The sequence below is a fragment of the Haliotis rubra genome, unplaced genomic scaffold (genome assembly GCF_003918875.1).
Source record: "Haliotis rubra isolate DU_JTF1 unplaced genomic scaffold, ASM391887v1 Scf31, whole genome shotgun sequence".
In the NCBI taxonomy this organism is placed as follows: Eukaryota; Metazoa; Mollusca; class Gastropoda; order Lepetellida; family Haliotidae; genus Haliotis; species Haliotis rubra.
The window spans coordinates 2,422,023-2,447,395 of NW_025766980.1; the positions used below are offsets into that span (position 1 = coordinate 2,422,023).

General features: G+C 39.1%; 1 protein-coding gene across 1 annotated transcript in view; it reads right to left on the reverse strand.

Annotated features, from left to right (window-relative positions):
* Nucleotides 1-25,373, reverse strand: part of LOC124283135 (teneurin-m-like) — a 70,522-nt gene that overhangs the window by 9,966 nt on the left and 35,183 nt on the right. Inside the window, exons 7-17 of the mRNA XM_046719164.1 lie at nt 22,290-22,505; nt 19,813-19,995; nt 15,413-15,559; nt 13,907-14,114; nt 5,915-6,034; nt 5,309-5,588; nt 4,781-5,048; nt 4,243-4,636; nt 3,781-4,016; nt 3,217-3,350; nt 1,962-3,036 (exon numbers count right to left, since the gene is read on the reverse strand). Coding sequence (XP_046575120.1) covers nt 1,962-3,036; nt 3,217-3,350; nt 3,781-4,016; nt 4,243-4,636; nt 4,781-5,048; nt 5,309-5,588; nt 5,915-6,034; nt 13,907-14,114; nt 15,413-15,559; nt 19,813-19,995; nt 22,290-22,505 — 3,261 coding nt within the window. The remainder of the gene's footprint in view (nt 1-1,961; nt 3,037-3,216; nt 3,351-3,780; nt 4,017-4,242; nt 4,637-4,780; nt 5,049-5,308; nt 5,589-5,914; nt 6,035-13,906; nt 14,115-15,412; nt 15,560-19,812; nt 19,996-22,289; nt 22,506-25,373) is intronic.

The window sequence follows — 25,373 nt, forward strand, 5'->3', positions numbered from 1 at the left end:
CTACAATGTGAGTTTTTGACAATCTTCAGACACAATTAGGTTTTCAAGAGGAGAGATCAACAGCAGCCTGTTGTAGTTTTTAGCGAAAAGAAAACAAATGCACAACATAGACTTGACGAGAGAGGGCGTGAGAGAAGCCACGTAGATTTCGGCCATAACTATGTCGCGCTATCTGACTTAAGGCAGTGCTAACGCTTCTGTAGAGGGAGATACATTCACGCCCTAGTGGTGGAACAGTGATACAAGAGGAGGTAACTCAAAAATAAATCATCTCTTATCAACTAAACGCAACAGGCAGTAGAAGGCTTTGCTCATGCTTAGAAACATACAAGTTATTCAGTGAAGGTTTTTGGCATGAGTGAATATTTACAAAAAATCAAACTAAATAGAAATGTCTTAGCTTGTCTTTAAGAATGAAACTAAAGAACCTGTGGAATGTGTAGAAAGTGACCAGTTCAGGGCATGCAGTGAAATTTGCGGAGAATATATGGCAAAAATGCTCTATGACTACGAGGCTCTAAATGAGCAGAAATGGAGGACAACAGATTGATGCATGAGAACCAATCGTGCTTCATGCTGCATAGTATCATTCAACTTATATTCCACAAAGCTCATTTGAATTTCTAAATGTGCATCTTTACTGCTATCAGTATACACAGTAACTACTTGTGAGTGAGTACCTCTCACTAAAGAGAAACCAAATTTTCATGGATAAAATTGAAACAGACACTCAATATTTAAGATAGAAAGCATGCAGAAAAAGTTGAGATGCAGCTTGATTAAAGCCTGATAACAGAACAAGTTATATACCCATACATATAACCGATACAAAACATAAGTATTTAACAACTATAATGCAAGTTGTGTACCTATATATAACAGATTTAAACATCAAACAGGGATGCATGAAAGGACGTGACAACATTAGCAGATTAAAAATGTTGATGAAATGATAATAATCATCAAATGTCTGCTATTATTATTGATACAATACAAATCCCACCAACTAATTGAATATTGAATCTGAGCTTTGTGAAACAAGAGTTTCAAGTCGCGATACAGAGTGATGGTGCAACACTGACTAGGAAGATGCAGAGTATATTGTCATTCAGAGTTCAAAGATTGTTACAACTTGTAAGCTTTGGTGGGTGATATTCAGAAGGCATGCACACCATAAGTAGTTAGAATAAGAAAAACAGACATAATTTTAAAATTTGAGAAAACATCAAAATGGTCAAAATAGGTTTCTGTGTTGTCTACTGATTATACAAGTTTTAATAGAAATCAAACATTTTCTATTCAAAATAAAACAAAAAGTTTACAGCAAAATCATATTTTGCTAATCTAAACCTTTACCCCACAACCTGGAGTGATTGCCATCTTCATTTCCTAGAATAATGAGATTGGATTTATATATTGTCATTCTCAAACATGTCATGTAGCTTTTCTCACATGAATCTTGGAAATAGTTCAGACAGGTTCAAATCATTTACGCGTGATATTGATGACTGTATAATTAGTTGTGGGGAAGGTTGGACAGTGCTCAATCTAGGATCTTGTAGATTTATCTCTTTTTCAAAACTCTTAAAATCACTTAGTCTTTTTTTTACCTGAAATCAATTTAATATGGGTATGTACTTTTATGCTTACAGTTTCAAATAGCTGGAACATGTGTTTCCAACATGTTATTCGACATCTAATTACAAGGATTATTCAAAATGTGAAAATATGACACCCCCTATAACATGATTATTTGAAATTTGACACACACACACAAAAAAACACCATAAGAATTATGCCATGAGAAAATGTTGACTTTGTAAACAATGTCCCTTTTACGGACGTCTTGCTTTCTGAAATTGTTCATTAATATGTACGATGAGATTGAGCATTGTCATCCTATTGGTAGCCAGCAACTGCTGTTTATTTGTGTATATCATAGGTGGAATGCAAGCACTTGCCATGCATGACAGATTGCACGCTCCCATAGGTTGCCATAGCAACCACATCACTGCTATCTGTAGTGACATGAACAATGGAACCTGTTGTGTTCACGTCGGTGTGCAGACGAGTTATCTCCCCTGTTGGTTGGCTGATGGTGAGAAGTCGGCCCATATCATCGTACTCGTATTTGAAGGTCTGGCCGTCGGAAGTGTGTTTGGATTCCAAGAGATCTGTGCTCATCATGTAGGTGAAGGTGGCCGTCATGTTGTTGGGGGCCGTGAAGCGATAGAGGTGGCGTTCGTTGTCCATCAAGAGCTCACACTTAGCGCTATTCGGGGTGATGATTTCTTTAGCATGGGTGTCATACCCGCGGACAATTATCAGACTGTTGCCCGCGCTGTCAATTACAGATTTTACCTTGCCATAAAATGAGTTGACGTTGTAAGTGAAGTTGTACATGTACTGATTTGTCATAATGCTGATGGTGTGCTGGTGTTGTCCATAGCGGTTGAATATGAAGATTTCCTGGGTTTCCGGGGAGACAACTTCATACTGTTGATTCACACTTCGTTCAGGAAGCTCAGATACTATGGAGAAGACTCGGAGGTTTCCCATGTCAGCAATGTGCATGATGCCATCTGGGGTCACGGTGATTGATTTGGGCGTGTTGAACAAAGCCTGGGCAGCAAGACGTTCTTTCATCACATAACATGGACAGGTCTTCTTCTGGCAATCACACTTGGATTTCGCCCCAGCAAAGTGATGTATCAATCCATCAGTTGTCACTACACGCACCCGGTTGATATGATGTGTGTCACTCTCGACAATGTAGAGGTCGCCATGAGGTGAAAAGGTGATTGACTCTGGTGACACGAGAGTCACGTGATCAGCTATACTTGTTGCCTGTTCATCGTCGGACAAGACACCAGCCGGAAAGAAGTTTGTTTGCCGAGGAGGGCAGTAGGCTGGACGTCCAGCCACTGTGACCAGTTTGTAGTCCTTGGTCAGTTTCAGGACAATGCTGTGATCAAGAATATGCAGGGTGTCATCAAGCGGGTCAATTGCAAGAGCTGTTGGCCATCGCAGGCTAACCTGAAACATCGGGAAGCAGCACGATTAGACAACATTTATGATTGGTGATGAATCCAGATACCAAAAAATGTAAATTTGAAAAGAAATTAATAAACGAGATTGGTCTTTAATTCCTAAGTATAAAAACAATTCAAACAGTATGAAAGTATAGACATTATAAATTGCTCTGTATAGATATACCCTCTCTGCAGACAGAATGTCATCACAAGGCATGGGTGTCCACTCTCTCAGTTGCTCCTGGGTGCCAATCAAGGTGGTGATGTAGCCATCAGCCGTTATCTTCCGAATATTGGGGCCATCTGGGTTGATGGCATCTACAACAGGAAATTACTCAGTAAGCACAAACTTCCATATGCTACAACTATATAAAAAATGTAATGATAAAATTGGCTATACCTGACTCACAATGCTAACCTCATGAGTCAGGAAAGGAAAAAATACTCATTAAGCTGAATAAAATTGATATTTTATCCCTGACTATGCTACAACTGAGTCATAACAAAAATAAACAAACTTCATGACTATCAATATGATGCAAATTTTGTTGCTTGTGTAATTTCAATACCAAGTCAGCAATATTCCAACTATATAATGGTGAAAAGCCAATCCAGAGATTTGTCTTGTGATATACACCTGGGGACAGGATGACACACCATTCATCAAGACAATGAGCCTTATTATTTGTTCTAATTGATAACCAATCACATGATTATGACTGAAAGATAACTAAAGCTGAAGTTTTACCTTTAGGATGTCTGAGACGGGCCTGTATGGCCATCTGACCGTCGCCGCACAGATCGGCCTCGCCAGGGGTGCACTCCTCCCCATTGCCGGCCACTGCTTCCAGGTTGTCCTTGAGGTCACGCACTGGACCCATGGTCTTCACTCGGATCACCTTATGGCTCATGAAGTCCGATATGTACAGACGTCCATCCACAGGACTCACGGTCATGTAGAACTTGTAGGGCACCGACTGTGTGCTGGAGGCAGATTCAGACACCATGGTTGAGGAAGACATGAATCATACACTAACAGAATCAGGGAAATAAATATATCATGCAGTTTGATAAAAACCATTGTCTTCCTTTAACCTGACAAAATGAGGTTATTCCAAGGCAAAATATATTTCAGCACCAAAGTAAATGAGCGGGAATGTACAGTTATCTGCAATGAAACCAAGACCTGTGGCCTCCAATCCAAACCTACCTCATCTCCAGTATGCTGGCAATCTCCTCCCGGTCTGGTGACAGCTTCCTAATGAAGTTGTAATCTCCCACATACAGACTACCATCCAGCCCACTTGCCAGTGCCACTGGTGCCAGGAGTCGATTCTCTTGAGCCTTGCCATTACAGGCGTCACAATACAGGTTGCGGCGGTTGCCATTACCGAGGATGTTGATGATGCGTTTGGGTTTCTCCTTGAGGTAGATGTTTGTGCCATCACCCTTGTGGAGGATGCCCTCTTGGAAATTGTAAGTGTGGTGGATGTCAAGGTTCCAGCCACCGATTTCGGAGGAGGTCAGGTCAAACCCATTGACCGTGGTGCTCCTAGTCTCCCAGAAGATGTACTCACATTCCTGATACTGATAACCAACATACACTGAAATACAAAGACAATAGGTGAGTGACAGAGGCTACACTAAGTGGAGTATACCAGTTACATTACCAGCCTATATATAGTCTAGTCTGGTCCAAACATACTAACGGCCAAGCAACGACCCAATCTATGGAACACAACACTCACCTCTAGCCGTCACTATCCCATAGACCTTCTGGTTGAATGCGTTCCGTCTGTTCCAAGAGAAGGTGTACTTGAGAAGGGGATCAGCCTCGAAGGTTTTCTCCAGGACCACACCTTCAACGGACACCCTGAGGTGGACGAGAGAGAGGTTTTCTGGGATGGTGGTGGGGGTCATCTGGATCAGGATGAGAGACATGTAGCCCAAGGACTCGCTGCTGTGGTACACCAGGTGCACTTTGGTTCCAGGGAGATCAAGGCTCTCTTGAAGGACCTGCAATGTAAGTAAGACAATTGGTGTAAAGGAGGGCCTTGAATGTAAGGTGAGTCAGTCATCTGTTGGGTAGGAGAGACTGTTTGTGAAGAGCATATCAATCAGATGTTGGACAGGAGAGACTGTGAAAAGCACATCGATCAGATGTTGGACAGCAGAGACTGTTTGTGGAAGAGTGTGTCTGTCAGATGTTGGACATCAACAGTCCAAAGTTAATGATTAAAAGTGATTGAAGCAGTGGTTATCCTGCCTTCACCCACCTGTGATTCTGGAATGATGGTGCTCTTCTCTGGGCAGGCTCCTAGCTGTGTGTGTTGCCAGGTGGACAGAACCACAGGCTTCAGGAGGTAGTGCTGGTGCTCTGTGCTGCAGTCCTCGGGGAACAGATGGTCGGGCTCCTCTTTGGTGAGCGTCATGATAACGGTATCCATGGTGATGATCTGGTTCCATGGAGTCAAAACACTTGCAGACTTGGTCACAAATGGCTGTCTAATGAACTCAAGTTCCACAGAACCACCGCCATTAACAAGGATGTCAAACCTGCAAAGAATTCAATACCCCTTGTATGACAACCTTGTATAACACCATGAGGTGAACGAATTGAATCAGCACAAATTACACACTCCAACCCAGAGCAGATTTCTGTGAAGGAAAGTTCACAGCCAACAAAATGGGATCATAAAAATGGCAAAATGGGCTGGATGATCGGGCTCAGTCATTTGGTTGACAGAACCACATTGAAACCCAACTGTGTAGATCGTTACACACATCAACCAGGGAATTGTCAGGTGCAGACTTGTTTATTTACAAGATGCCATCTTATGGCAGGGATGATGCTGAGTACAGAGATAAACAAACAAACTTACACTCCTTCCTTTCTTGTGAGGGTGAACCCATAAAGAGGCTGCGCAACAATTTCAACCTTAACGCCGATCAGAGGTGTTCCATCTTTGGTTGTCACTCGTCCCCGGATGACCGACACTTGGCTGAAACAAAACAATATTCTCAAAATAACATTCCTGTCAAATATAAACAACAAATGCAAAGGAGAACTGAAAATTACAAAGAATATTCTTATGACACCATGACATTAACCAAACTCCTAACAATCAAAACCAATATCCAATCATAAATAATAAAAACTATATCAAACTGCTGGGATAGAACCCTCATAGAGGCCCAGCTGATAACTGACAATGCACACACTGAAGAGAAAAAGTGGATTATCTCCCTTGCATTGACTTTCATGACAAAACTGAATTCTGTATTTGTCACATGATCATATTACTACAATCAATACAATACTCCTGAATAATAATTCTATTTTAAAATTCAAAACCAACATCACAGAAATTTTATATATCCAAAATCAACATAAATCATGTTGACACCATTAACCAGTGAATTTGACAATCAATGAAGGTCAACAAACAATTTCCATGACAACTGTGTTATAACACTCTGTAAACCCCGGTTGTTATCCTATTGCGTTATACCACCCTATGATCTGAGGACAAGGTGAACTCAGTGAAGAACAACACACAACATGAAGAAGATGAACCCGGTAACACTGAAACAAGATCTAGGAACACTCAGTTCGTGTGAAAATATGTGATAGTTAGCAAGCTGCCCTACGGCACAAATTTATAAACACATGTAATCTCTAACACCGACTTGGGCGGTCCACTGATTTCACAGATAACGGCAAACACAACCAACCTTGCACCAGTATGTTTCAGGCACGGATAAAAACCCAACATCACTTGAATTACACCAACTTCATCCGTAAGGAAAACAGACAAGTTCAAAGATAAGCCATGTTTCACCTATCCAATTGGGCCAAACATAATCTGATTTAATTTTCCATCCAAATTCAGTTTAAGGTCTGAAGTATCAGACTTTTTCTATTACGATCAAAATCAATTTTCACAGATCAAAACCCAGATAGCATCTTTCAAGTTTTCTTTTCACAAAGGTGATACTATGTACATTGAGATAATATGTTTAAATTTTGACAGAAACCAAGCTGCAGCCAACAGAAGGACAATCCCACTTTCATCCTGTGTAGAGGATGTGGGTTTTTGGGGTAATTACACTGACAGATATTAGATTGCACGTTGTAAGAGATTTAACAAAACTCCAAGGAGACTGGAATAACACAATAGCTTGCGGACTTCATCCATAGCTTTGAAGTAATGAGAACGGTTTGGGAAACGTTTCTTAATTGCGTGGCAGGGGACTATGACGAGAACCTGTCATAAGAACAAGTCTAAAACCACTGAAGGAATAATCATGGTTACTTGTTAAGAATACAACGTAAATTGCTAGCCAAAGGGCCCTTATCCTTAACCTATGGATTTTTGAATAGGAAAAATGCCCTAACATGTTATTCAACATTCTTGCATTGTTTTATAGATCGTGATGAGGTAGAAACTTTGCAATTTGATTAGATTTTTCTTTTTCATTTTCATGAGTGTGACATGTCAGGTTACTACAGTTAAAAGAATAGCATGATGAGCTTGCATGCTGGGTGGTGTTGTGGGTTCAGCAGCACCTATTCTTCCAGGTTCAGTTCTCTGTGTAGTCTGGTCTTGGACATAGCTGGGGCAGGACAGGTTGGTAAAGGTAGTTCCCAACATAGTCTGTCTCACAGTCCCTCAACCACTTTCCCTTCCACCTCAGCCCTTTCTTCTAAAGCCCTAAATGAAGCAAGTCTAGATTTCATCAGTCTCTGGTCTGAATCTCACTAGGGCTCCTTTTCCATTTAAACAGAATTATTTGTTTCAATCAAAATTATATATATTCAGAGACTAAGTGTTAGTCTATTCCCAATACAAAAAGTTTGATTTATTGAATGCCAGATTTATGAATATACATTTATCATGTTTAATTTTCAATCAATTCTGTAATGGAACCCCTATTTACATAAGGAAGTATTGTCTTATAATTTTGACAACTAAGAATTAAGAAATAAACAATGGGTTTCGAACAAAACTATTTTTTAAAATCTAAATGCACCACTTCACCACTAGCCTGGTCTGTGTAGTAAGTTTTAAAGAACTATTCAACACTTTAGTTCTACCCCTGCGATGGAACACGGACCACAGACAGATGCATGGAAGAACATGCTAATCACTATGTCCCCTTTTTCAACTGAAGGTATAAAATGTGACTTTTGCATAAAACGAGAGGAGCAGAAAAATTATTCCTGCTGGGAAATGACACAAATGAAATGTAAACAGTAAGTGATATTGACAACTACAAACAGCGCTTGCTGAGCAGCGTGTGCAACTGCTAACTGTTGCAAGTGTTCCGCATGTGTGCCTGCAAGCGAGTCTGTATGTAATCCTGACAACACAAACACCAAGAACTGTTTTGAGAACAGTTGTTTCAGAACAAGCGTATTTGGCCTCCTTTACCTGATGTCTGCATATTTTGAAAAAGTTGCCAGGTAACAGTAAGAAACGTATAATATATCGCCGGGATTAACAGGGCCCCTCCTAAAAAGCTTCCTTAGTTTACACGGAAGACAGAAAGCAGGGGATGCTTTGACACTTGAAATGCTGCTGGCTTGTGTACAAAGTGGAAGTCTTACAGACTAACAATGCAAGAAAGATTGGTAAAAAACACCTCTTCTGGCAAGAGGAAGATATGGAATGCGAGTTCAAGTCAGGCAGAAAGTTGTTGAAGGAAACAGAACTCTCAACTGCACCCAATTCTCTTCTCTTAAATCTTGGCAATTAGCCTCAAAACTTGCTCTTCTGCTTTTTTGAAAATACCTTCATTCTCAAACCATGTTCACAGTTCTGAAATGATTTGTGTGTTTTGAAATAAACCAAATGAACATATTTGGGGATGAAGGAATGTCATAAATATATACAGAACAAAAACAGTTCATGAATCATGAATATTTTGGGGGCTATAATTAAAAGTACCGTCTGCTGAGTCCTTCCACAACAACAAAAACAAATACATTTATTAAAGTACATAATGACACATTTAAATGAACACTAAACAATTGCTCAGCATGCTGGCAATGAAGTGAATATCTACCACAATACTCTCAACAGTTGTATAACATTATGTCGTATAACACCCCTGGAGCTGAACCCAAAGCAGTGGTTCATGGAGGGAAAGCAATGAGTACATCTGTGAGATCAACTCAATCCACATAGAATATGTCCCTTTTGCCATGCCCTGGAGACTCACAGGAAACCAGCATGGGATACTAGAGACCCACTGGTTACAAGCATTACTTACTAGAGACCCACTGGTTACAAGCACAAGATACTAGAGACACAGGATACTAGAGACCCACTGGTTGCAAGCATTACATACTAGATACCCACTGGTTACAAGCACAAGATACTAGAGACACAGGATACTAGAGACCCACTGGTTGCAAGCATTACATACTAGATACCCACTGGTTACAAGCACAAGATACTAGAGACACAGGATACTAGAGACCCACTGGTTGCAAGCATTACATACTAGATACCCACTGGTTACAAGCACAAGATACTAGAGACACAGGATACTAGAGACCCACTGGTTGCAAGCATTACATACTAGATACCCACTGGTTACAAGCACAAGATACTAGAGACACAGGATACTAGAGACCCACTGGTTGCAAGCATTACATACTAGATACCCACTGGTTACAAGCACAAGATACTAGAGACACAGGATACTAGAGACCCACTGGTTGCAAGCATTACATACTAGATACCCACTGGTTACAAGCACAAGATACTAGAGACACAGGATACTAGGGACCCACTGGTTACAAGCACAAGATACTAGAGACACAGGATACTAGAGACCCACTGGTTGCAAGCACAAGATACTAGAGACACAGGATACTAGAGACCCACTGGTTGCAAGCATTACATACTAGAGACCCACTGGTTACAAGCACAAGATACTAGAGACACAGGATACTAGAGACCCACTGGTTGCAAGCATTACATACTAGATACCCACTGGTTACAAGCACAAGATACTAGAGACCCACTGGTTACAAGCATTACATACTAGAGACCCACTGGTTACAAGCACAAGATACTAGAGACACAGGATACTAAAGACCCAGAAGAAATCAATAAGATACTGCTGACCCAGAGATCACAAACAGGAAACTTGAGTTTTGTCCAGACCAGATAATCCAGTGATCAACATAATGAACATTGATCTATGCATTTGGGATATGATAACGTGTGGCAGGCATCTTTGACTGATCAGAGACAAACATGGGATATGGGGAAACCCAAAGAACCAGCAAAAGATACTGGAAAACCCATATGAGATAAGCACATGATACTGTAGTCCCAGAGAAGACAAGCCTGGTACACTGAAGATCCTCATGAGGTGATATATATGGGGTACCATTCTGAAGTCCTCGGTGAACTCGGTCCAGGGACCCATATCATCATAGCCTGCAGTCTCCAGTTACATAAAACCAGCTACCATGTTATTGTGCACCTGTCAAAATTTTAATGAAAAATCTAACTGAAACAAGCTTTGGCATCAAAAGAATTCCAAGCTATTTTCCCCATCTGGTCTGAGAAATTCCCTCCAGATTTATTCATGGAGGAAGATTTCATCGAAATTAGTCTTGTTACATTGGCGCCAGTATTTTCCTGTAGGCTCTATAACCATGAATGATGACACAGTAACCTGAGACAATATGACATGAGCACCTCGTCATCGGAACTGTGACAGATGTGAAGGCCAACATTGGACCACATTTCTTTGTTAAAACCAAACAGTGTATGCAATATGATACAGTCTAGTCAGAGATTTCGTGATATCAATTGTGTTATCACCATGGTGGCAACTATCGGTGAAATGGAACATCCGTTACAACCTCAGGTTACACTGATCTGTCAGTTTCCATATTGGAATGGCCAAACACAGCAATTTTCAGATAATGTTCACCAAACCGATACGAAAACTGGTCTCGGACAGAGTTGAGGTGAATCCCAGGTGTGGAATATTGCAATTATCGCAGGTCATGCTCTGAAGACATCAACATGCTTTTCCACTTTGGGCAGATAGCTTCAAAAGTTTAATTGAAAACTGTCATAACAGATGCAATATTAAAACATTGCCCCTTGTTTGTCTGCCACTTCTAGCAACACCAAGTGACCTTGTTTTTGTTTTTCATTGTTCTAGTGAACATGTAAATTCTAATTTCTCATTTGTTTTGCTTAAACACATTTGTCGCCTTTTTTTTCTCTTTATGATTTTACATTTCTGGCGACAATGAACTTAATGAGATTCAGATTCGAAAACAGCTTGTCTATGGTATGAGAATGGTGATTAACAATTATGGAAGAGTTAAGTTTGAAATCTGGTAATCTTCATAAATGGCCTATCTTGTTGAGAGATTAAAAAAGGTTTAAAAGGGTTGAACAAAGAAAGCGGGAGTAATTTCAAAATTGCCATCATTCAGTTGGAACAATGAAACAATTTTTCCAAATAAGCCACCTTGCGGGATTGCGTAAAGCCATTATAACGCCAATGGGTAAAGCAGGAATCTTATTGGAGTAAAACCCGTCTCCGTTGACTTTAGGGAATGTGGGATGGAGTGCCAAAACTGGAAGGAAAAGTCTCGACAGAGAACAGATATGGGAAGAATGTTTTAAATGAAGATTAAATCAGCGTAATTGTCTGATTCAGGCACAAAATGTAACACATTAGGGATTATTGAACTTCTGTCGAGTTTTGCCAATGTGCTGAAATCTGGGGTTGGCATTTGGGTGGGGAGCCAAGTGATAACTTTGGGACCTCAACACTTCTGTGCTGCTGTCTCCTGCCAACTGAGACCAGATCACTGAGGAATGAAGGAGCTTAACCCTTGAGCCCAAGCACAGGCTTGGAAGAATACTGAAAATTCAATTTAATAACACCAATTCAATCTTGAAAAATTCAATTTCACAATTTGGAGTAAACCTGCCCACATGGTCTTAAATTTGACAGACATCTTTTTACACTGTTAAAAGAACCGTCACATCTTAAGAATTTTAAAAAAATATAAATTTCCATTGAAGAAAAAATAACATCAGGTTGTCTCTAAGCTGAAATTATGAATACGACATGAAACACAGGCACTGATCTTGCTGAATGACATTTAACTGGATTAAATTCTTAATAACTGTGTTAAAATTTGAACCCAGAAGTTCCAACCTTCACTGAAAATTGACAATATTTTCAGACAATAAAAGGAAGAACCGGAACCATGTCTTTAAAGATTAAATTCAAATATGAAACTTGGTATTAACATTTTTCATTTATGGAGAAATATGTGTTTGTATGAAAAAACATACATTTGCCCTAAAGGGTTAACATTAAAAGGCCAGTATGATGACATGAAGTTATACAGTGGGGTCTAAATATATCTAAATCGACATCTCAAGTGTTTGATGTTTCTTGAGGTCGTTGCAGATCTCAGTGCCAGTGTCTGGAACTCAAATATTGGTGAAAAAATCTCTGACTCTTTGACAGCACATCAATTACATTTGGGGAATTTTTTCAGGGGAGACAACCTTGAGCTGACTCATACCGATGTCAAGGCAAGTGATTTGGTAAAGGACCCTCTAATTTGGTTTCTTTTCATAAAAAAGAGAGAAAACTGCACAAATGATGCATATATTTTCAAATTAAGCTGAACTGCAGCGTTTGTTGTGGGTACAATTGACTTAATTTGCTGTAAAAAAATCAACGTAATCGCCACTTATTCTCAGGAGGTGAGATGTCACAAGGATCTAGGGGGGTCTTATGAAATTTGGGTTACAAAAAACAGCTCTGTCCTTTGTCAAAATTGGCCGACATGACCAACATTAACCTGAGAAATGTGGCTCTGTGGTGAATTATTCCAAACATTACTTCACTTGATCTCAGACCCAACTCTAGTGCTAGCCTTTGTCCACAAGCTCCAGCTTGTAAAAGACATAGCTGGAAACAAACCCATCCACAAAATCAATAACCAGTGAAATATTAATTACCATAAATGTAGGTTGAAAAAGAAAGATGTGTGAACCAGGTAATAATCTCAAGTTTCCAATGTAAGATTTCAGACCATTTCTTATCCAATGAAACAAACAAAATCCAATAATATCTACACTGTTAAAAAATATCTAGCAGCAAAAAAAAAGAATCCTAAGATCAGTAAATTTGAAAAATATTCATGAGATGAACTTGACACCAGTCTGTCTCTACCCCTTCATAAACATACCGCAACACAACTCTCAGAAAGAGCAGAGTTAGATGTGGTCTTCAGCAAACCATGATTGTTGCAAGATGGAACTCAGATTCACTGACATTGTGTAGATCAGTGTTCATGATGTCAATCACTGGATTGTCCAGACTCAAGTAGTTAAAAACAGCTGTCATGTACATGGAATACAGCTGAGGGCATCATTAAACAACAAATGAACAAACAACAATACAAGCACTAAGCAGCCTTGGTCAAGCAGAGCAGCCAGTTATCCCGTCCTTCCATGGCTTTCAGTTACCTACAACTATATCACATAATAAAGAGCCAGCTGACAATGTTTACCGCCAGGATTCAAACCTGGAACCCTGCAATGAACCTATTTACTGCACATCCAGGACCCAGATACAGTAGTCGTCAAAGCAGAAAAGTAGTCTTGTGTTGTTCGAAACACAACTAAATAAATGTTACGTGTCATACAGTCATACCTTAGAAGGCTATATGTCATATGCTGCAGTCAACAATCTGATTCTGAATGAAGTCTACGATTCAGTGACGAGTCTTGTCTCAACAAAGCAAAAGTGTTCTGCCATTACTGATCGTTACAACAGTAATTAAGATATGGTAGTGACCTCACCTTTCATTGAAGGCATTGCGAGTGGCGTGGGTCTGTACGCTGTCTTCCTCGATGAGGAAGCGCATCTTGTCAAAGAAAGAGGCTGTTGTACTTGGTGGCTGTTTGCTAAGGAGGACGTCCTTGGGATCTGGCGACACCTTGCAATACTGGTCATTACTGCAGGACACGGTCGAACAACAGTCTGGGTCCAGGCAATCCAACAGTCCATCTACAAGGCAAAGAAACATGAGAAACAGCATGAACCTACTAGACCATATTCACATTTGCAGGAGAAAAAGGGTTTTGTATAGTTTATAGTGTTATTTCACCCATATATTACCTAAAACACCACAATATCAGCCTCATATATTGCAGGTGAGGTGAGGTGAAATTGGGTTTAACGTCATGCTTGAGAATATTTCGCTCATATGACAACGTGCATACGTGTGTATGTGCAGCTGCTTGTACTAGCCCAAACTGAAGCTGGTTTTATAGTGCTAGCCCACTGAGATACCATGCCACAGTGAAGCATGAATACCCCACTCAGACACATTATACTGACTCCCAGCCGACCAGTCCTTGTTGTACCCGTTAATGCCGAGCGCCAGGCAGGGACCAACAAGTAACATGTTTTAACGTCTTTTGGTATGACGCTGTCGAGGATGGAACCCGCGACCTTCCGCTCTCCGGGCGGACTCTCTAACCACAACACCACGGAGGCGGTTGGCCTCATATATTGTAACAACTAGAAGAATCAAACCAGGGTTTCAGTAAAAGGGTGGGAGCTTCAGCCTGTGGACTACCCTTCCTCTCTTCAAGGTAAATACAGCAACATAAACTGGTTCCATTTGCTATACATATTATTTTTTCTCTTTCTGTTACATTTTTTATTTGACTTTCGGGACTAATAATCAAATCAATATCAGTCCCTGAATTGCGTCCCCATCATGCACAAGCTGCCCCTCCCATGTTCTCCTCCCTCGCATAACCAGGAACATGACTCAGTTATTGCACATCAAGAGTCTTCCTGTTACACAGAAATATGCACTAAACATGATTTCCTCCCTGATGGCAAAATTCAAATATGACTTGGGTCAGTTTTAATAACTACCAGAGGTACTTAACTTATCATATTCAACATAGGTTCGTGATTTTCTTCCAATTTCCCCAAATGGCAGCAGACGTCTTATCATTTTCATTACTGATACACCTTTGAGTCATGTTGACTCCATCTGCAAACATGTCTGGGAGAGAGAGAGTTCTGACAGACAATCTGCAAGATAGACTGGCATCAACGACGACATCAATGACGACATGTCCGACCCGGTACCATGTGACGACTGCACGGCGAGTTAGTCATTGGAACGTATCAATTAATTAAACAATCCTGGCTTCTCGTGCCATTGCATGTCCGAGACGAAAGCGATTTGTGTAATGTTGCAGAATCAAAGTGTGTGATTCATAACGAAAGTGAGGATTGTGGGCCGTCTGTTGTCGAGAGTGTGTGTAATGTACGTGACTGCATACCATTGTCATTGTCAGCCATATCGTCACATTTGGTTTCCTTCGCAATGTTGCACGCCAAGCCCTTCCATCCTTCACTGCAAGTGCAATTCCATCCTTCTCGGAATCTTTTACAATCGCCATGGTTGCTACAATCATCAGGGCAGCCGTCTGTCGATACAAAAAGAGGGATTTGTGAAAAAAACACACCAAACATCAATCTGTTAATGTGAAAGTGCTGTGATCAAATTACATCAGTGGGATCAGAACCAGTGTCGAATAAGGAGAGTAATCGGCAAATGGACACTGCAGAAACTTATACATCTTCCTTCAAAGGACAAAAAACATTTATAAGTCGGTTAAGTATTTTTCAGCTTCATCTGTTCCACCATCAGCTATCAAATTTAGTTCTTCAGCACTATGTCAGTCACTACTGAATGGGACTGGCAAACATGCACTCCGTGAACTCATATGATATAACAATTATCTGAAAATTGTTTCATGTTTTGATAACTTGCTGGAGATGGCCTTCCAGAGAATATTATCATTATATCCCCTGAGATCAGCACATCACAACAGAAGCAGATAGACTGAACCACTAACAATACAAATACTTTTTTCAAAGATTATACCCATTAAACCTTGTCAAAGGATGATTACATTTTTTTTTTCTTTTTCCACTAATAGTGCATTTTCAAGCATGGATGACAGTCAATTCATGCAATAGTTTTGATGATGTGTCAAACACTCAATACAATTTTTTTTATGGGTCATCAACACTCTAAATGATAAAAACACCATGGATGTTTTTTTGTTGTTGTTTTTTAAAAAAACAAAACCTTCACATGTCAGCTATACAAAATTGAAATATCAAATTTCCAACCATTCGACTTAAAAACAATAGTTCATAATTGATGAAGACTTTCAGAAATGTAACCCACAAATAATATTCCAACATAATCACGCACTGCATGAGTAATGAGTTTGATGCTTAACTTGAGTCCAATCTCATTATCAACCATCTCATTGTACAATTACATGTGTGAGAATACAATCCGATTGAAGCAAATGGACACATTTTTCAAAACGTCTCTACAAAGGCTGCGTCTGCCACCTGATAGGGCTAAAATCCCAGACAGACTAGCACCATGTCAAAAACATATTATATTTTCTGCATAATACTGCCCTAAGACTCTCTGATTGATGGGCCGGCCCAAGCAATATGGGCCATCTGCCTAAGAACGCCTAATGATAATTTCTTAATTGAAACTAACGATGAAAAAAGGTGGACAGACGGCCTTTAATTATTATGGCATCTTTCTCGTCAGTATAATATTTTAATACAATAAAATGTTGAAACTGATATGAATGACACCCGAGAAACGGAATGCTTGGGATGGTGTCATGATCACTGGTGTAATCGTCTCCCTTTCACGAACAAATGCATCTCCGCGATTATGACGACAACGCTCCAAATGAATAACTGTCCATATGGAGTTCCAACTTTCTAACAAAGGATAATACAATATTTAAGAATTTACACAAAAGCTTTTAAATTGGCTCCCGTGGGAATGTAAATTGTTGTGCAGCTACGAAGGAAATGCCAATGGACATGTAATTCACTTTGTCAGACCTGGCCAGGAGGCTTTAAATAAACATTAGCATTCTTTAATTAAAACAAATATTCACATTGTTTGAAAGTTTCTGCAAGGACCTAAGTGTTAAATAATTCTCTTGAACACGAACTACTGCCTAATCAAAGTATTTATCTTCCAATATTGTATCTCAAATGAAATAATTCCCAGAAATAATAATGCATCTCAGTATTTTCAAATTAATACAATTGGTTTTACAGTGACTGGGAGAGAGTTCTACATTAAAATGGACGAAATGATTTATTTTATTTGGTTGGCGAGGGAGCCTGTCCCTCGTGTTTGTGCTGGAGTCAGCAATATTACAGACATACCCTGCCCACATGGAAATAAACCCACATGTAAATAAACACATTCTGATCTGGAACAAATAGAGGCAGAAACTTATATACTGCTCAAGAGAAGTTAAGAACACATAATTATTTTGAAGAACTATGGTTAATCTGTCATGTTTTGACAGAGTAGTGATATTCATATGGAAGAACTGCTTGTTCTTCAACCTCTATCTGTAGTCTAGCATTACACTGATAGCGGCTGCCAGCCCTTCATCACGGGCTGAGTGACCAGCCAAACTGGACAATCCCCCTTATTAGACAAAATGCCCCAACCCAAATACTCTGCATTGCTAAAAATTACTAGTTTGATTTTTCTCAGATCACTAATCACAATGAAGTTCACATTACTCAAACATTTTACCAGAATGTTACCCCAAAAGAACCTCTCCTTATGAAACACATATCTAACTCCTGTGAAATAATTCAATAACTTCAAGCCGTTTTATCTCTTTCAAGTTTAAAGTTTTTGTCTTTAACCAGCATATCATGATTAAATGGACTGAAAGTAAACCTGAATGCATCGAAGGCTTCACGATACCAACCCATTCAGCTGGACAGATTGGGAAACGTAAATGGCGTGCCAAGTGTAATTGACAAGTTATTGGATCAGCTTCCTTATATGGTCACACGATGACACCTGCCAATCACTCCCATCAAACAAAGCCACTTCTTTTAAATCTTCCTTTGATACCTAAATTCATCAAATCAGTGTTTCGTGCAATGATGTGGACAGTTTTTGTCCCTTCAATGTAACACATTATGTCTTATGACAGCAGCAGAGCACTCCGTGTTTGTGTCATATAGTGTTTCATCTTTACATTTATCCCTTTAAGTACATTTTCATGTTTAAAAATTAATGCTAATCTCACTCAAAAACACTAAAAACAGATTTGATGAAAAAATTGCATTTCACATCACATTTTTAATCGTCAGCAATACTGCAGCGAATTTTCAGTTTCAGGAAGAGATTCTGCGTTCTCACTTCTAAAATAATGAAATATGTACAATTTACAATTAACCAAACTAAACAATACCTTTACTTCAAACTAATAGTTCACAGTTTTGCCATTACAGGTCAACATTCACTAAGAATTTTATCAAAAGGTGTGGTCCTTATCAAAAGTTGAGTGGTATAATCTAAGAGTTCAAATTACTTCTATTATTACTCTGTTCACTGAAGCAATCACCTTCTTCATCTTATATATTTCACGTCTTCATACATTTCTTCAGACAATTTCTGACGGGCAATACAAGACGTATCCAGCACTTTCCTCTGTATGATAACGTAATTATTCATACTTTGAACAGCCAGTCAAAAAGCTTTAAGAATCAATTCTACATCAGATAAATGGTTGAAATTTCAAACACACGGTATAGCTTCCTTGGGAGTAATCTCCTCATTGTAAATACCCAGATGCAAAAAGAGTCTGTTGGAAAACATTTCCCATGAGAGGAAGTGCTATTACGTTGGTTTGTTGCTGCAAGGATAGAATTCTCAATATTTTCTTTATGACTGCAACATTACTCTTATTTCCCATTTGCAGAGAAATGTAAAATTTAATCCCATCATAAAACATAGATTTCCGATTCTGTAAGACCCCAATGCAATATTTCCCAGTAAATAATAGCTGGAACTGTTTTATAACAGCGCAATTAAAACAGCACAAATCAATTTCCTATCACATGACCGCCTGACACGATTCCGTTGTTCATTTTGCCATTCATCTCCATGTAATTGGATCAATTTCACAGTCTATATTCAAAGTGTGCAATTATGAGCGGCCTGAGAATAATATCCCATAATAGTTACAAAATGTCAGGAGAAAAGGTCCCTATCGTTACCTTTATTGTGTGACCTCAAAGCCATTCGCCAAAACAAAGGTCAACTCAACAGGAGGTGAGATTTAAACATCAGCAAAAACCTACTTCAATACTGCCTTCCCAAAAATTTACATATGCAGTAAACTATATATGATAAGAACATGCTAACAATGAATTAACCATACACAGTAACCAACTGTTTTCCTTGTGTATATCAAATTACAGTTATATAAACCAGAATTATTAGTCCTTGATTGTTATAAACAAAGTTAACTGCATTGCTTTTCGCACTGTATTTTTGACAAATGTCCATGTACAGCATGCATTAAAGTTTATAGTTTAGCTAAAGAAATTAATTTGCTGATCTGAAGAATGATTAAATACTTTTTATAATAATGCCCAAAAATATATTAATAAGAGAGGCGAAATGATAGATTTCAATTTTGTAGTACATGTTTTCCAATTCATTAAAAAAACACACCATATCTAAAAAAAATGAAAAAATACTACATTTCATATCTATTAACTCTTAAATTCAATGCATCTATTCTCAAATATTATTGACCAATTAGAACAGCATTATCTCCCCTTGCCAAAGAATTATCTCCCTTCTCACCAATTGTGCAGTGCTTTCCATTCCAACCATTCTGGCATGTGCAGGTCCCATTGTTGCAGTATCCGTGCAATTCACATCGATGGTCGCATTTAAGCTGATCACAGAGGGCACCAGTAAAACCCTCGTCACACTCACATCGCTGATTTTTGCAGAAGCCATGAAAGCACTCAAGTCGACAAATTTCTGCAAACAAAAAGTAAATATGGCTAACTAGCAGCCCCAACACAACGACCAAGGTATTGAGTAGGTGAAATAGCCAGGCAGTGTGGGTGTAGGGCACTATTACTGAACCAGCATCGAGACAGTCAGGGCGAAGGATTCACAACAGGTTCTCAATAGTTAGTGTGGCTTTTATTGAAAATCAATTACAAATATGTTAACGCATTGAAGAGGAAATATTTACTTTATCAGAAATTGTACATCATCTCTCAAGCACACATGAGTTCATTTAGTACAAATTCTTCTCTTAAAAATACTGTGATTGTTGTTCAGATTTACACAGAAAGTGAAAGAGTCAGACTTTGTAAACAAAGTTTGATGATGTCAAATGCATAATTCAAAATTAGAACTATTTCAAGGTATTTCTAACAACAGAATAAACCTTTGAATAGGTGTCATTTAGAAAGGGTTTAAAGTAAGATTTTACAACTGTACACATAAATTCTTACAGAATTTCCATGAAGCATAAACATGGCAAATTACAAACTGTTTTAGTAAACAATTTAATATGAAACAAATGCTTCACCACAAAACAATGAATATCAAATCATGAAAACCATAAAATCATGCTGAAATTAATAAACCAGCCAACGAGCTGTCAAGCATTCCAAGTTAATTGTGTGTTTCAACCTTTGTTAGCCATTATACAATAGGCTGGTACATCACACCCATACTTGTTTGTTGTACCAAGGATTACCCACTGTGCTTGGAAAGCCAAGCCTTCTGGAAACCAGCAACAAGGGATGTAACTGATCAATTATCAATTTCAACAGCTGATAATTAACACAGCAAGGCTGCACGTTGTACAATGTTTATTTTCCACAGACCGATGGTAACGGTGCAAAATCCGGGCAACTTATGTGCCATTCAGGGCTTGTTTGATAACAAAACACAGAGAATATCAGGACATGATGCCAGTGTCTAATGCTCTCATTGTGTTGCTGGATGGCAACCCTCTGTCAGAGCTATAGCAACCATGCTCCAAGCTGTGACAGAACACATCCTTCTCGTCCTGACTGAAATGGCTTCACATATATGGCAAACTGTTCCTTGCAAAAGAACACCAGAAAATGGCATTTAGCAATGATTGAATTAACTATCATGTTTCCATTTAAGCCACATGGTAACCTAAAGGACATATTCATGTTAAACAAAGTTGTCATTGTTATCAAATGTTACAAAATCATATTCTGTATGTGTTTCATTTTGAATTGTGCACATATGGAACTGAGATCATATCAATAGTATGATTCATGCTAAAAGAGATACTGACAAAATATATTATAAGCAGAAGACAATATATATGAATATATAAACACTCAGAATATGCTGACCAACACCCCCCTGCCACCCACCCTATCTCATAATAGAACTGACCCACCAATTCATTAGGACCAGTCTACTGTTCACATTAGGAGTGATGGGTGATCCAGTCAACAGAAAGTGACCTCTCATGATTATGTTAAAAGTTCTCAAGTTGCAAATCCCTTGTCCATTCCGGGTGATCTGTCTCTGACAAGCAGTTATCTCCCTTTGATCCCACTCATCTGAATGGATTAATGAAACTACGCCCTGCAATTATTCCCTAAAGAATAACCCTTATCAACATGTCAAATAAAATTAGCGCTCTGTTAAACATTCGGACAACAGACATTTGTGAGTGTCAGATGTGACAAGTGGCATTTATTTACATGCGATGGAAGTAAAAAACATAACAACAAAAAACACTAACACAAGAAAACATGGTTCATGCGGCAACAAGAACATTAATTATACTTCCCAAAAATGTAACGAAACATACATGAGTTTAACTGGCGTCATGCTGATTAGAGTGTCGTAACTTTCATATCCAACAGATCAACAGTGATAGTAGCAAGTCATTTATGGCCTGTCACATGATACATGAGCTTAAAGTTGGACGAAAGAGAACACAGTGTAATTAAATTCACCAAATGCGATTCCATTGCAGTCCTGCTCAATTGTAGATACGAGAGGGTTGGAAGTTCAAAGCATGGGCAAACCACACAGTGTGAACTGGGGACAGTTTTGTAGCAATGGCCGACAGTTTTGATGCATTGTGGACACCTCTTTGACTGCCACGCTATTAATCATGGCTCCTCCTTGCATTACAAGTGGTAGTAGTAATTGAACGTTAGTGCTACAGAATGGGTTAGAGGCTACAGGTGAAGCTGGTGGCAAAAGCCGATTATGAATGATTACATTCGATTTAAATGGCATTCCTTCCCAAGATGCATTACCTGTTTCACAGTCCTCGCCTGTGAAATGGCGCTCGCATATGCAGCGATGGGTCTCCACATCGTACACTCCATGGCTTGAGCAGTCTTTAGCGCATATTTGCGTCACATTTATTTTGTCGGGTACGCTACACGCATTCCCTCTATAGCCCTTGAAACACATACACTGGCCGTGGATGCACACCCCGTTACCAGAGCAATTGGACATAACACAGTCAACTGAGAAAGCAACAGAAAGAGTGCACAGATGAAAGCAAGCACACTAACACAGAGACTTATACAGAAATACACTGTACAACATAGAGACATGTGCAAGAGGTTCTCGGATGCAAGATGACAACCATCATTTCGCTACTCACATTTTAGAAACCATAGTGCTACTCCAAACTTTAACCTGACTTGTCAAAGCGCTCTTACATAAATCACTTTTGAAATATAATATCTAAAACTATAAATTTAAGCTCTGATGTAAAATGGCCAATATGTCCTAAAGAATTTCACCCTTTTTGTTGACATTATTATTCATAATATTTTTCTTGAAATTTCATACTGCATATTTTCATAAGGACATCTCTTAATGTAATTCACTTTTTACCCATTTAAAAGATTTTTATCTCATATGGACAACTTCTTGCACAGTCTTATTCATTATATTCTCCAGACTTGATCAGATTGCACTGTGGCTCATATTACCTCAGTCTGTTACAACAAACATTCATTGCAACATTTATTAGGATAAAAAAGCTTCGGCTCGTGTAATTACACCACAGAATTCGGAGAATAAACTGAATAATGTGAACACACACTGAATTATGTGTGAAATTATACAGAATTATCTGTTCGCAAAGAATCTTTTCGGAGCCATTTTTCTATGCAGAAGCTAGTATATTTTGTCATACTGTACAAAAACAGTAACATGACACCCTCTCTCAATCTGATCAAGTTGGTCTGAACAGAAATGATGTGATGCTCACTGTCAGAGTGCTACAAGATATGTGGAACACAATTACCACTTGTCTGTGACTCAACTCTAAAACAAGCAGCTGATATCATATCTATGATATAAATTGAGATAACAAAAACAGCCTAGAAATAAATTGATAAACAAACACGTTGTAAAACACCTTATTCCCACCACCACACATATCACACTATACAAATCTCATCTCTACCCAAATCAACTCCGCTCGAAGGCCATTTTGTATCAATCTTCAGCTGTTTTAATAGTATTTTAAATCAGCAGCAAAATTCCATTTCAAATGCAAATTTGGTTGTTTTTTTTGGGAATATTTCCCATTTTTTACTCTTCCATTTCCATACGCAACAGGACAAATTTTCTGACTGGTCACATTGCTTCATCATTCCCCAATTTTTCACACTGAAGGAAACCAGTGTTGGCGTGAAAAAAGACTTGAAGTGATTCATAACTTGTGAAGGGGAGGTAACTCTGACAAATCATTCACCGTGAGCCTGTACAAAAAACTTCCTTTTTCTAAGATCTATTTCCGATCATGATCAGTCACACAGCATGTTGATTCGCTTACGTTATTCGTCAACTGCCTTCAGGGTAGCTGAGTGCCACAAATTTATCTTTTGAAATACAGAATTAGAGTTTCTAGCCTACACAGCCATTTTTTCACTCCAAATTTTCTAAAGCAACAGGGTGATAATTTTTCCATTTTGCATTCAATCAATATTTTACTCTGAACATCTGTGTGCTATATTAGATATTTTATGTTAACAGCAATGTATGGCAAGGCATTGTCGCCATCTGCTTTCTCCTGGCACTGAGCGGCAGGAGTTCAGCTTGGGACACGCAGCTGAGTATTTTGGGGGACCAACCAATAGCATGAGGTGGAATCTAAACACACAGTCCCCCTGCCCCATTTGTTTACATACTTGGGGAAGAAAAAACATTCTGGCATTGCAGTTCCAGATGTGTGTTGGAAAACATGGTTAAACTAAACTACCCCTTGATGTCTTTTTGAACAGCTTGCCGTCATCGTGAGATGGCAGCCAAAATGGCAGTTGCCTGTTTCATTAATGCTGATTAGTTAATTATCAAGCCCTATTTCATAACATTGTTAACATTGTAGAATGTTCAGACATGTGTTGTCCACGTTTATTGTTAATATATTTAACATTTAAGCATTCCCTTAGTAGAAACATTTATGAAAATTGTCATGGTTATTCATAAAATTTGGAATGTTAGATTGATGCTAATTAGACTGACCGACTGAGTTTGGTTTTACGCCGCTTTTAGCAATATTCCAGCAACATCACGGCGGGGGACACCAGAAATGGGCTTCACACAATGTGCCCATGTGGGGATTCGAACCCGGGTCTTCGGCGTGACGAGCCAACGGTTTAACCATTAGGCTACCCCACCGCCCCGATGCTAATTAGAAGAGTGTTAACTGAGGGAGTGGTCTATGAATGTAGTGTCTTTATAGGACTTCTTCACCAGAGCTTTGCAGGAAGAGGGTGGGAGGAAGAGGGTAGGAGGAGCTGTGTTGGGTGGGTGGAAACTGGGGTGGCCCAGGGAAGAGGTAGGAGAGGGCAATAACAGATGGTGAAGAAGGTGGGTGGGGAAGGTAAGCTCAAGAAATTGTCAAGAGAGGAATACTTTGGGAGTATCTCATTGCGATGAACCTTTTCCACATTCTTGGACCTATAACACATCTGACGACCATATCAACATCACATCAGTTCTCCATAGACATGACAGTCTCAGAAACCAAACCATCACAGAATATACATCATTAAGAAACACATCCACCAGCCATCAGTGAAGAGATTTCACAAGAACTTTGTGATGGTTTAGTTTTGAGATATGAAATCATATATGTTACATCAAGTTGGAAAAGCACAACAGCAGAAAATAAGAAAAAAGAAATTAATTATTAAACGTGTGATGAAATTAAAGGATACATGTATACATATGAAACATTGGATTGCACGTTATAATTCTGTTATCACCAGTCGATTCCTTTTTCAGTTTACTTAACAAACCAAACACTCAACATGTTACAGGGGCAAGGGTGGCCCATTGTCTCAGGAGCTGCAAGTCACCGTACAGAGTTGCGT